General features: G+C 46.4%; 1 protein-coding gene across 1 annotated transcript; it reads right to left on the bottom strand.

The window, feature by feature from the left end:
• Positions 1-1,330: 1,330 nt before the first annotated feature.
• LOC100825573 (gibberellin 2-beta-dioxygenase 8) lies at positions 1,331-4,152 on the bottom strand. The gene is made up of 3 exons (XM_003581390.3): positions 3,295-4,152; positions 1,926-2,253; positions 1,331-1,824 (listed from the first exon to the last, which is right to left on the bottom strand). The coding sequence occupies exons 1-3, from the start codon at positions 3,783-3,785 to the stop codon at positions 1,567-1,569; spliced, it is 1,077 nt and encodes a 358-aa protein (XP_003581438.1). The 5' UTR covers positions 3,786-4,152; the 3' UTR covers positions 1,331-1,566.
• Between the last annotated feature and the right edge of the window lie 9,595 nt (positions 4,153-13,747).

The raw sequence follows: 13,747 nt of genomic DNA, 5'->3' as shown, positions 1-13,747 counted from the left end.
ATACATGAACATGTGATGTTCTCGTGTTTGTAGTCCATATCTCCTGCAACATATGAGTAGCAGCAACGAAAAAATATTGGTCTTGTGTATTGATGGAAACACCAAGCATAAGAGTCAAGAAGCTACAGCCTACACAGACCTGCAGTAGAAATAAATGGAGCACAACATTGTTGAAGCTTGAACGTGTGAATCCTGCTAATCCTAGGCACGATAGTAAAATTGCATCAAACATGCCTAACCCCAACAGCAATAATATTGGGCTGATTGATGATTGCATCAAACACACTGAAATTGCAGCCTATCCACCAGGAACACCATCACTTATATCAGAAACCCCTCTAGCGTGTAAAATCGAGTCGAGGACTGCGGAAACTCACCAGGTGCTCATATAAACGATGGTGTTAATGGCGGCTTGTCATCATCACCATTTGCCTCCTCGACGCCATTGCCGGTGCAGGGGCCGCCGGCGCACCGCAGAAGGCGGCCTGGGGAGGCGGACATGCACCTGCCCGTACGCAGCGGCCTGCTGGGGCGGAGGCACCTGGTCCCACATCTACGGCAAGTGAGGCGCCTGGTGCTGCTGAGGGGGCACACAGTGCTGCAGCGGCGGCATGGACGACGGGATGGTGCCCCACGTCGCCTATTGAGGCGACGCCGGGCTGAGGCTGGGGCATCACTGCGACGGCGCAGGCGAGGCGGGCGAACCCTAGGGACGGGGCAGTGACAGAGGAGGAGGGGGCAGGCCTTTGAAGGGAACAGTGGAGCACGACTGATCAACTCCCTTCGTCAGTTCGGGAGAGCATCCGGCGTGGCGACGGGTTAGATGCTGCCGATGAATGTGGGAAGTAAATGAACGTTCGGTAGAGAAGAAGAGGAAACGGCAACGTCTGGGAGAATAAAAGGTACGTGCTGGAAGGCCCATGAGAACGGTCTGTTGAACGTGGTGGGCTGAAAACTTGGGCCAGATTTCTTGGGTGGGCTATGAACTTGGTAGATTCGTGATTCTAGCGAAACCTCGTGCTGGAACGGGAGTCCGGGACGACGTTGTATGGGTGAAAAACCTGTTAGAAAAGGGGTGACGTGGTTTAGAAATTAAAAATTAGATACAAATGCTGACGTGATTTTTTTCGAGAGAATGCTGATGTGGATAGACTGCATGTTTAGTTTGTTAAATTAACTGCACTTAGTGGGGTTCAACTTTATAACTTTACAGAGTTTATAGATATTTGCTTGTCTTTGCTGTTTTGTCCGCATAGCGGTTTGCCCATGTGCCCCCTCTGTATTCTCCTCTTTATGAGGCCTTTTGTACTCTTCCGCTTAAGTAATGAAATACAGCAAAAAATAGTAATATTTGATTGATTTTCTAAAAGAAAAGGCCGTATTTGATGATAATAAGTGCCTACATCATTATCTCGTGTATAGTACCTACGCCTAGGCGGAAAAGGGTCCAAAAGAAATGAAATGAAGAAAAAATAAAAGAAGAAAAGGAGAGAATTTCCTCCAAGTCCAAACAGCGGGCACACGCTTCTACGTTGAGAACAGAGAACGATTGCTCTGGAATCTTGATCATTTGAGGCCGTCGACTATGGGAGGATGTTTGAGAAAGTTGGGGAGACCAATCTTTTTGCCGGTCCTCTTGACATCGTCCTGCACTTTCCTCCTGTACTCCCCGAAGGTGAAGGACCTATACGGCGACGGCTCGCCGCAAGTGCCGACGGGCGCGTCGTAGGACGGGCACAGGAAGTAGGCGACGGAGAAGCGCTCCGCCTTGGCGTTGGCCACCACTTTGTGCTCCACGCTCTTGTACCTGTTGTTGCTCCACGCCTAGAACATACGGGGGAACCAAAATTAAAGAAAAGCCTCGATCCAGACACGAAATAGGAGTGTCTGATTAAAGCGGCGGGGTAAGTGTTTAGTTAGTTAACCTGAAACAGATCGCCGATGTTGACAATGAGGGCATCGGGGTGGGGCTTCACGGCGACCCAGCGGGAATCCTTCATGAGCTGTAGGCCCCCGACCTGGTCCTGGCAGAGGATGGTGAGGAAGTCGCTGTCCGTGTGCGGCACCAGGCCGAACGTGTCCGGCGCGAACGGGCACGCCGGGTACCTGTTGAGCCGCAGGAAGCACGTCGTCCCGTCGCACCCCGCGGGGAACAACGCCGACCCGGCCTCCTGCCCCAGCTTCTCCGCCAGCGCTCCGGCCACCGCGTCCGCCACCCGCGACATCGCGTCCGCCACCTCCTGCATCACGCCCCTGCACGTCGACCATCGATCAGCGACACTTATTACGAATCGGAGGAAATATTAGTTATGATTTTTCTGGCCCGCAGATAAAAGTCACGTTTACAATAACACAGTTTAATTTTGTATTTAAAAAAAATAACACAGTTTTCTGAAGCTACTGCTCATGTAGCCGCCATTATGGAGGGAAATAAAAATCTACTGGTGGTAAAAATTCTTCCCTGTGACCGTAGTAAGAAAACAGTAGTACACTAGCATAGTAGAATGATACGTACGCAGTACTCTACCGGTATATATACACGTGCGCGTGCTGCTTAGGTTCATTGTGTATGCTTGCGAATTGCGATCGATGTTTCTCTTTCTGTCACTGTACATGGAAGGGTACCCGTGCGCCGGCATGTATGTATATCCAACACACAATTATAATATTCGGGTCGTGGGCGCGGGATCGAGGTGATGGCCGATGGGGCTGGTAGGCTGGTTCGATGGACACGAAGGCGTTAAATTCGGTTAGTGTACTGAAAACCCCCCCATGTTTCGTGGGCACCTATGCAACCGCACACATGATATCGTCACTCGCAGACTCAAAACGAGCGGAATTGAGGAAGTTGACAGGAAAGTGTGCCGCGCGCCTCATGCTTCCAGTCTAGAGAAAGTGTGCCGCGCGCCTCATGCTTCCAGTGCCGACAGGGAACGAATACATATATAGCGATCGATCAGAAATTTGATTTACTAATTTTGCTCTCGATCATAGCAGAGTTGATTAGTGTAAGTTCGACGAGTGTCCTAGAGAACCCAATAAGTTACTCGATCGGGGACGCAGATCGACATAAGCAGTGTAGTATGAAAGTCTAAAAGAATGCTAGCTACACATAATTATAAAGTAGTCCTACTGCTTTGTGCAACTACGCAAGATCAGTACACGTACATTGATGCGTGACTACTGGAGCGGTGGGGACCCTTGGGCTAAATGTGTTTGTGTGACAGAACGAAGCAAACACAGAGACATGCATTCATATGGCTGGTGCATCAAGGCATGCTTTGTTTTACGTACCTGAGTGAGCTGAGCTTTCCGTAGTCGCAGTCCCTCCCGGAGATGCTGGCGAGCGGGACGTGGAAGGCCTCGGACCACGAGAGCTGCCGGAGCGACGTCGCCGTCGGGTTTCCCCAGCGGTAGGAGCCGTTGAGGAGCCCGGCCTTGCGCTTGGTCTCGAACGGCAGCCGGAACAGCCTCGCCTGCTCCTTCCTCATCTCCTCCAGCAGCTCCTTCCCCACGCCGTGGTTCGTCACCTGGAAGAAGCCCCACTCCGACGCCGCGCGCGCCATGGCGTCCGCGCACGCCTTCTTCTTCCTCATCGAGCTCGCGCCACCTTCGCCGCCCGTGGTGATGAGGCACTCGATGTCGATCATGGGCAGGTCGCGCTCCAGCACGGGTGATAAGCTCTCCTCCGGCGGATGCGCAATGCCGCCGCTGCGGAGGAGCGCGCGGTAGCTGTCCGCCAGAGGCGGATCGCTGGTGGCGCCATCGGCGAACAAGGCCGGCATGGTTGGGGAGATGGATGGACACGTAAGTGCAGTGTAGTTTGTGATCGATGGAGGACCAGTCGTCGTGTCACGCACACAGACAGACACACTGCACACTAGTAGGAAGGAGTAGCGAGGTAGCTCTAGCTGGGCCACTGCTGGCTATGGCAAATCGCGGCGCTAGCTCTTCAATTCTGTCGAAAGATCTCGGATGCGAGGACTATATATAGCAGCGCGCGGGGGGGGGATTGCTTGCTAGTGGTTGCCCAGTGGGGGAAGAGCTGGTGGACGGGCAATCGGGCATGTACTCGACCGATCGATCGCACGCCAGCTTTTTGCATGGGCGGCCGCCTTTACGATCGATACGGTGGGGTGGAGCTCGCTAGCCGTTTCCAGGGGCGGGAGTGTGATATTTTTGAGACTAGGACCGAGCGACACTTGGGGGCGTCCTGTGGGGGTGGGGCGAAGTAAGTGATGGGGGCTTTGTCTTTGACCGGGCCACTTGAGAGGGGTCGATTTAAATGCAGAAAGTGCGAGAGGATCGGGGAGTGAAAGGTTCTGGCCCGGTGCATGCATGCTGATGCGGTAGGAAGGTCCAAATTTCTAATGTTGTTAGTAGCTGTGATGTGAAGATCATACAACACCACGTTGCAGTTATTGCTCCCAATGTGTGGAGATCGATCTCCATGTGACTCGTATGTACACTCCTACGTGATAGCAGTAGCTGGCTGCCTCTCGTGACTGGGATCATACTGCAGCACCATTGTTAGCATCACAGTTAAGTTAAGTTACTACTATATCATCTCTCTGTTTACCTCACTCGGAGAGAAAGCTAGGTACAGCCTACAGGCCAATATGGTTAGGCAAAGAAACAAGACCCGGAGTACTTTGCTTTTGCAGCAGCAGGGACAAGGTCGTACGCCATGATCTGTCGCTTCCTGCAATTCAGTTTTCAGCAGTGCGTCCTTGTGGTCGTGGGGCACGCCGACAGGGCTTGTTCTGAGACTCACAAAAGGCACGAGTACATAGCTGGGCAAGTGCACATGTGAGTAACAGGACTGCAGGAGCAGCCCAGAATTAAAATTCAGTTACCTCAGTCAGAGACATGCTTTTCTGACAGAATTTTAATACACAATCAGAGTACAACTTGTGTTGAATGATTGACCATCGGTCACCGAATTGACAGTTTAGTCGCCGGTTTTTGAATGTTGGCTAGAGCACAGAGCAAGAGCAGACAGCTTTTCTTGTGCCAAACGTTGTGCAAGATTTTTGTATTCTGGCAGTCCTTGATTGGTGCAAGTTTTATACTCCTGCTTCAACTGCGTTGTCGAGCAATTCAACGGCTTCACACACTGACAACCAACCACAGTGGGATCACGCGTAGGCGTCGTCGTATATTTTAGGGGCCAACTTCTTTACCAAGGCAGAAGGAGCTGGAAGCAGCACATTTGCAAACACGGCATGTTGCACCGCTGAAAAGATCTGTGTACGTACGCGCCGCCATGCCTGTACTTTATGTTCTCAAGCTAGCCTGCAACGCAACCAAACAACAACAACTGGCACCTTAGCATTCTTACATTTTGGTACCATGCATTGCGAAGTATTCCAAAGAAAAATCTATGGGAATAGCTAGATGTCTAGATACTTCTAGACACAGCACCCAAAAATTGAGTCATGGGTCATGCATGATTCGTCAGTAGTGATCCAAGAAAATAATATCTGGGGCATTATCCATCAATTTTGTAGTGAAATGTGAGAGAGATAGAAAAAAAATCTGAAGTCGACCGGCACATCACTGTTCATAGATTTTTTTGACAGGCTACTGTTCACAGATTCAGCCAGTGGAAACTACATATCGCTGTCAGGGCTCGAAAACGGCTTCAATTCTTACATCGGCACTCTTGCAGCTTCTCTACTTGGAGTAACTTTTCGGTCTTACAACTGCTTTCCTCAGCAGTGATAAATCGTGAAGCTGTTCTGTTTTAAACTCTCACTTTGATTCATAGGCGGAGCCAGTGATTTGGCAGACACTGAGCACAACACAAGTTAAACCAAAATTTCATAGTTTACCAATCCCAACTAACAGTTCATAGTACGAAAATATAAGTGGTAATGTTGACATTTCGACAAACAAAATTGCACGACAGTGCCAATTAGATCATATTAATAGTCATAAACGCAAAATGTGATAACAAACAAGCCGCTAGCTAACAATCCACCATCAACTTCCAAGTCGACAACAAAAGTCCAAAATCAACCGCACATCAACGAGGCCATGAGAGAATCTAGAGAAAAAAATGGATTAGTAAAACATCGTATCCAAATATGAAGTATTAAATACATTGGAATTAATAAAATAAAACTTACCCATGAGATGCTAACTAGGCCTTGGCAAAAGTCCTCTACGAAACCTCATGGCTTGAAATCACTTAACGATAAGGTCATCATCTAGTTGTTTAAAAATTTCTCGCTCGGTGTAACATATCATCAAATCATTGAACCACTCATTAGCCATCCTGCTGTGCAATTTAGACTTGATAATCTTCATAGCCGAGAAAGCCCTTTCAACCGATGCCGTTGATACCAGCAATAATAAAGCCAACTCAATCAGTTTGTAGACCAATGGGAAAACCAAATGATTCTCGGTTTCTACCATCTTTATAGCCAAACTTTCAAGATCAGTCAATGAAGAGAATGCAGCATGCCTTCTTACATGAAGAATGTAAGTCTCAAGTTGATCTCTAATAGTTGTACGATCATCATTAGAGAAATCAGTACGGTAAATTTCAGCTAGGCTAGCAAGCTTGTCAACATCAAACATAGAGAAGGAATTCTTTGGAGTAAGGCATGAGAAGCTCACTATTATCTCCGAAAATTCTTCATTTAAGCGATGATTCATCTCCGTGCATATCTTATCAATGGCAACATAGAAGATCTCAACTCGATAAAAATGAAGATTCGTGTAAGTCATCCCATCAAGCCTCGAACGACCCCGAACCGGTATTCTTTCTTCCATATTGGGAACCGGAATACCTTTGGCTTGACAAAAGTGTTGAACTTCATCGAAAAAGCCCTCCCAACCACCTTTTCTCATAGAGGCCAACCGGGCTTTGAGATCATGAACTAGTTCTATGGCATTAACAATATTGATATCTTTTATTTGTAGCACTTGTGAAAACTCATTTGTGATAGCTAACAACTTTATCATAAGATGCAAGACGAAAGCAAATTTGAAGCTCTCCATTAGTTCTATCAAACCTGCAGCTTGAGATGGTCCGCGCCTTTCATCATTGACCTCACGTAGTACGAATATTACTGATTTTCACATTTGACTCAACCGAAGCAAAGTTGTATAATGTGAACCCCATCTAGTATCCCCGGGTCTAACTAGATTTGTTTGTTGATTCAAACCCCTTCCACTAAATATCTCACCTTTCTCGAGCTCATCTAAAATATTTTGATGAGTTTGCTCTGTCAATATATCCCTCCTCTTGCAAGATGCACTTGTTATGGTCACAATCAAAGAGACATACTCAAACAAATCATGAAGGATGAGCAGCAGCTAGCAACTGAGACAACTACCAATTGCAAACGATGGGAAAAGCAATGGACGTATAAAGCATAAGGGTTTTCATCAAGAATCTTTCTTTGCAAACCATTAAATTCACCTCTCATATTTGAAGCCCCATCATATTCTTGCCCCCGAAGCCTATGTATGGTAAAGTTGTAATGGTCAAGTATGGCATCAAGAGCTTCCTTTAGTGTCATTGATGTAGTTTCTTTGACATGATAGAGAGAAAGAAACCGCTCCACAACCTTTCCTTTGCTGCTCACATACCTACAACCACAATTCCAATAAGGTTTAAAAAAAAATGAAACAACCATGCAACAATTGGTATATAGAATAATGAACTGCTACTAAGTACTAACCTCAACATTACTGCCATTTGCTCTTTCACCGATATATCACGTGACTCGTCAATAAGCACGGAGAATTTTCTATCACCAATCTCTCTCATGATCACTTCGGTGACCTCTTGTGTGCAACACTTTGAAAGATCCTTTTGAATTTCTGGAGATAGCATCTTGCAATTCCTTCCGGCACGGTCAAAAGCATCTCTCACTTTCTCGTCATTGATTTTGTGCCAATCAATCATCTCAAGAAAGTTACCCTTGTTCAATGAAGTGGAAGATTCATCATGGCCACGAAAAGACAAGCCTTGAAAAATTAGATACCTTGCACACCCAAGAGAAGAATGCAAACGGCTTTTATATAGTTGTTTGGATTCTTCGGTTGCCCTAGCAAGGTTAGTAGACACACTTTGATTTTGATTACGAAAATCATCACAATGCAGCCTTGCCTTGTTGTGTGCACTACCTACACCACCAACATGACCGGGCAATGCCTTATAAGCATGCTTCCAATCCAAAAGAAAGCAATAGAAACAAAATGCAACATTGCGATCCTTGCTATATTCTATCCAATCATACTTCTTATACCAAGTTTTAGAAAATGCCCTTGTCTTACTTCCAAAATTTGTCCGCTCAAAATGCGGCAGATTTGGTTGGGTTGGACCTTTCAAAAGGTAAGCTCTTCTTACTCGGTCTTGAACATCCGAATGATAATCTTCTATTTGTATCCGAAGAGCAGGATCGGATTCAATTTCATCCGGGTTGAACATATCATCATCTTCATCACTACTCATGTTCTCTTCTTCATCTCCGTCTTGTGGCTGCACTTGCGGTTGGGTTCTCCTATCAACCAAAAATTGTCCCAATTCTGAAAAAAAAACAAAAATCCTAATTTGAGATAAACCATTCAAGCCAACAAAAATATGAACAAGTTACTGTCGATTGTCAATCTCAATGTATCAAACTCTCAATCTATCAATCACTCATATTAGAAGAGGGAGGGTGAAAATTAGCAAACCAAGTTGTCTGACGCCTCCTCTTGGCCGGCTGCTGCTCGCTTCCGGAGTTGAAGTCCCACCAGAATTCCCATTTCCGCGTGGGCGTTTGCAATCCCTGCCGCCGGCCACCTGAGGTGCTGCCCGGCCTGAGCCGCCCGCCATCTGCCCTCGCGGCTCGCCGGAGCCCGATTCCCGTAGGTACTTACTTCCCTAGCTAGCAGAGTGGTGTGGGGATTTTTGATCTGGGCATTGGGGTTTTGGCAGAGGAAGCCCTAGCGAGGAGTCAGGGAGACGAAGCTTTTTCTCGTGCAGACGAAGAGACGCAGCAGAACTCATCGATCGAGGAGTCAGGGAGACGAAACCGGGGCAGATCGATCAACGCTTGGGCTGAGTGGAGACCGACTAGGCCAAGCCCAGGCTAGACACGGCCCAGAAAAACCAAGAGGCCCGGTCGGAGGGAGGGAAGGAAATAACGTTTGGGCCCAGAAGAAACAGATCGTGGCTTCGTTCTCAGGGGCACTCTCGATCTGGAGACGGCCGATCGGCCATAGCTGCTCGTCTGAGCTCCGAAGGCCGGCGCCGGCGAGCCCGGACACGTGCCCTAAGTGCCCGCACGGTGGCTCCGCCCATGCTTTGATTTCCTCCTTTATCAAGTAACAAAAGCATCTGAATGCTTTACTTGAACCAGGGTTATTATGCCCTAAAAGGTAATGCATGACAGACAGTGAAACCTTCCCCATTCCCGCTAACGGTCACCGGTTGCAGATCGAGTCGCAATGCTGCAGCGCTCGTGGAAGCGGGCTGTCACGCCACCATTTGAGGTCTGGCCACTCCTATACCCTTGTCCCCCCGGGTTGGGTCAGTGTGTGGAACTCATCGGCTCGCACGGACACTGATAAGTTAAAACGACTCGTAACCTTTAGCCGTTTAAGTTGTCCTTTATCCATGGCACAGTGAGAACAAGAAAGATAAACCCGTTTTGTTAACAAAATCTTTACCTATAACAATACATAAGATATACTCCTTACTTCAAAGTTCTAAGGCCACACATAAAAGTAGAGTCAGTATAAACTCTCTCATCTAGAGTCAACACGTTAAAATAAGAATATGAATACAATGGGTTGTGTCTTTAAGTTGACTTTAAATGATATGTTAACACTGAAAGTGATGATGTACAATGGTAAAAAGCTTGACCACTCTTCATCAAGAGTTCTCTTCTTTCTCTCTCCTATTTCTATTTTCCCAACGTCAACAAATTATAAATAAGAGTCAATTATGAGTCGACCTTTGCGGATATCCTCATGGATAGACTGCTCTGTCAAACAATATACTTTATAGGCCAGTGCTAGCTGTCAGCCGAGCGAGATGCATGCGACCAATTCCACCATCATAAGATGTAATATCCATCTCCTCATGTATTTCTATGGGCATCTTCAGGTGCTTGACACTTGGGAGTGATATTGCCATGAGAGTATCACTTGTATTATCTCTACGATGCCTCTTTATGCCTAATGTATTTTATACGCCCCATAATTAATGAACTAAGGCTTTGCCTTAAAAAAACATCCGACTCCTCGTCTTTCTGCTTTGCCTCGTTCCTCTCCTCATTTCGATGCCATCGCTCTCTCGCTAGTTGTGACTAGTCTCTCTTGCATATATACTACTAGCGCACAATTATTTAGTTTGAAACAAGTATGCTTATACTCTCTTTGTTATTAAATGTAAGAAGTCATATCTTTGTCCTAAGTCAAACTTTTAAAACCTTGATAAAAGTTTATAGAAAATTCTACCAAAATCTATGACTCTAAATTAGTTTTATTAGATCTAGCATGATATATATTTTATATTTTAGATGTTGATTTTTTTATAAATTTGTCTAGTAAGTTTGATTTACGACAAAGTTATGACTTTTTATATTCAGCAACGAAGGCAGTGGCATCTAAAATTAAGAATTATGCATTCTTAGGGCGTGTATAATTGGGTAACTTCAGCCTTTTTTTAGCGATGCCACATATGATAAGTGGAATATAAAGAGGAACGAAGAAACACATAAGTATTCTCTTAGCTAAGAGATAACCTCTTCGTAAAAAGAATAAACCAAAAAAAAAACAAATTCCTCATTGTGTTATATTTCACATTTTCTTAACATTTAATTAATTAATTTTATGTATCTAAACATTAATTGGAAGATGTGATACTAAGCATATTGTATAACATGTTTTGTTATTTTTTTTCTAGATGGTTTGAAAATTGTCTCGTCAACCATTATACATGGCCTGTACACGGATGGAGACCCACGGCAGATGTTACAAAATGCTTGCTGCAGAAGTGCAGAGGGACAGGGCGAGGTGCAGGGGTGCACTGCATGTTGGTTCGTTCCGCCCGTTTCCGTGGAGCACAGAGCTCTCGGCCCGCGGTGTTTCCCCAGGGGTTTCAAGCTCGCCTCCGTAGCACGAACTTGCGACACCCGGCCAGGTGCATGCATGAACCCACAATGCTCGCGTAGCATAAAGCACGCGGACCGGGACATGGCAACCTCGATCGAGATCCTCTGTCTTTGGTCGGTTGTGCCCTGTCGGCATGGCGGTGCATGCGCCCGGGTCCGGCCGGTCATCGACAAGTCCGGAGAAAGGAACGGACTCCGTTCTCGCTATCGATCCAACGCGTGGAGCCCCACAGTACTGCTGAATTGGTGATGTGTGTTAATTTCAGCTTGTTTTACACTCTAGCGACTCGCGTGATGTGCATTCAGGCCTGTGTGCCTCGCGCAAAAAAAAAATGTCAACCGGATATTTTTAGCTAGAAGCAAGGTTAGAATCATCTCCAACAACGTATCAAGGGAGGCCTAGAATACCCTGTCAAGCGCTGAACTAACCGAGAGCAAGAACAATAGCGATACAGAACATCAATTGGGGATATTGCAGTGTTTTTGGTAGTTTGGGATTTATGCTTAGCACACTAGCGTGGCTAGGCCGGGCTCATACAGATTTCGATAATCCCGAGCTCCATCTCGTTACGGGGCTTAAATAGCCGGGGAAAGCAGTGAAAAGGAAACAGAGTAAAAGTAAAGCAGCAAAAGGTAACGCCAACAGTAGTTCTTCAAAGGGTAATTCGAACCCAGCCGTTGGATACTTCTTGACGCTCCAGATCCGGTGATACCGCTTCGGCTTAAGTTCTGACATCAACACTTCTAACTGCAGAACTGAACATCAGTTAACTGAAGATGGTTCCTGACATACTCAAAAACCGTCAAAATGGACATTTTGTCCCAAAGAACATATCCAGCAGCATACCCAGCGTGATTTCTTTTTCATTATTTTAGAGTATACTCTATGTTGAGCCCCTCTGACGTGTACGTATTCCCTGGCTCCGCCACTACGGCTGTATAAGAGCATGTAAAATGCAAGATGCTTGTACACAGGTGCTTAAAGAGAGAGAGCCTTGCCATATCACTAAGCATCTATCAAAATTAAATTTACTTCAATGCGGAGAAGCTTAGACAGGTGTTTAATTCATGTGAGCATTTTTGTAGCACTCACTCAGGCACCTCAGTTGTCCAATGCACAAGTGCTTCATTAAAAAAATTTGACCGGGTCTTCATCTTCTAGCTCGTCTAGCTGCGCCTCCGCCCCAGCTCGTCCGGATTCGATCTCGCTGCGCCTCCGCCCCCAAATCGTCCTAGGTTTGGAGCTTGCCGGCTTGCCGTGCCTCCGCCCCCAACTCGTCCAGGATTCGAACTCGCCGATTTGCTGCGCCCTCGTCCCCAACTCGTCCAAGGTTTGGAGCTCGCCGGCTTGCCGCGCCTCCGCCCCCAACTCGTCCAAGACGTGTAGGCATGTGGCGTAGGGGCCAGCTCGTCCGAGGTGTGCAGCTCGCCAGCGTACATCCTCGGCGCCACCGGGTCGAGCATCGTGTACAAGGCCGTGCTCGCCGACGGCACGGCGCTGGCCGTGAGGCGCTTCGGCGAGAGTGGCGGCGTCGACAAGCTCAAGGACTTCGAGGCACAGGTGCGCGCCGTGGCCCTGTTTTGGCACCCCCAACGTCCTCCGGCTCCAGGGGTTCTATTGGGCGCAGACGAGAAGCTCCTCATCCATGACTACGCTGCCAACGGCAGCCTCGCCAACATCGCATTTACCCGTAAGCTCCCTCCTGCTGGATCCATAGCTGCATTATTTTGCAATAACTACATCGGATTGCTTGCATATATGGCACCTTTGGTGAAGCATGATCCATTCTGCTAAAATTTTCAGGCTGCAATGGCGTCGGTCAGCAATTAGTACTGTACTGTACCTAGTAGTACCTGCCAGTGATAATTGCACTGCTCATGGTCATAATTCCCTATTATTAATTTTTACAATTGTTTGTTTGGCCAATGGTGCTGTATTGTACATGCTACTAATTATGTATCACTTCTTGGTTTATCAATACTTAGTGTTGGTACTAGGCTTCACAAGGATTATGTCTGTGTTTTGAGATGCATAGTCTGTCAATGCTAGTGCCAACAATTGAGGAGAAGTAAATCGATTCTATAACCTGTGTAAAGACCGAATGAGTCATACTTGGGAAGCCATTCTGACAAGTATGTTTCCAGTCTTAGCAGCACTTCTTATTCTGAACATATGGGATACCCTTATTTGCAGGTGAACTGCAGATTACAAGCCCCATGTGCCAGGATTATTAAACAGAGCATATGGGAAAGGACCGTCCAAGAATTGATTACATTGGCTCAAATCCAGGTCTGTATGTATGCCATGCCATAAACAAACAAAAAAAAATTCTACTTCCTCTCTTTTTTCTACTTGACAATAATTCATGAGTATTATATATGGTCTTTCTTGAAATTACTGAATGCATGTCTACTGTCTGTAGTTGAATCAAGAATCATGTCCAGAATTTAGGGGAATCTTGAATATAACTAGTGTGCTGAACAAAATACAGACATGAAAAAAAGATCTTGAGTATATTCTCTAAATATTAACAAATTTATTGAAGAGTTCGACATATATCAATGCATTATTGGACCAGAAAGTAATGTAAAGTTAAACATAAAGAATGAACTATTGCACGACATAT

Source organism: Brachypodium distachyon, chromosome 5 (assembly GCF_000005505.3).
Source record: "Brachypodium distachyon strain Bd21 chromosome 5, Brachypodium_distachyon_v3.0, whole genome shotgun sequence".
Taxonomy (NCBI): Eukaryota; Viridiplantae; Streptophyta; class Magnoliopsida; order Poales; family Poaceae; genus Brachypodium; species Brachypodium distachyon.
This window is presented reverse-complemented; position numbering and strand designations above follow the sequence as displayed.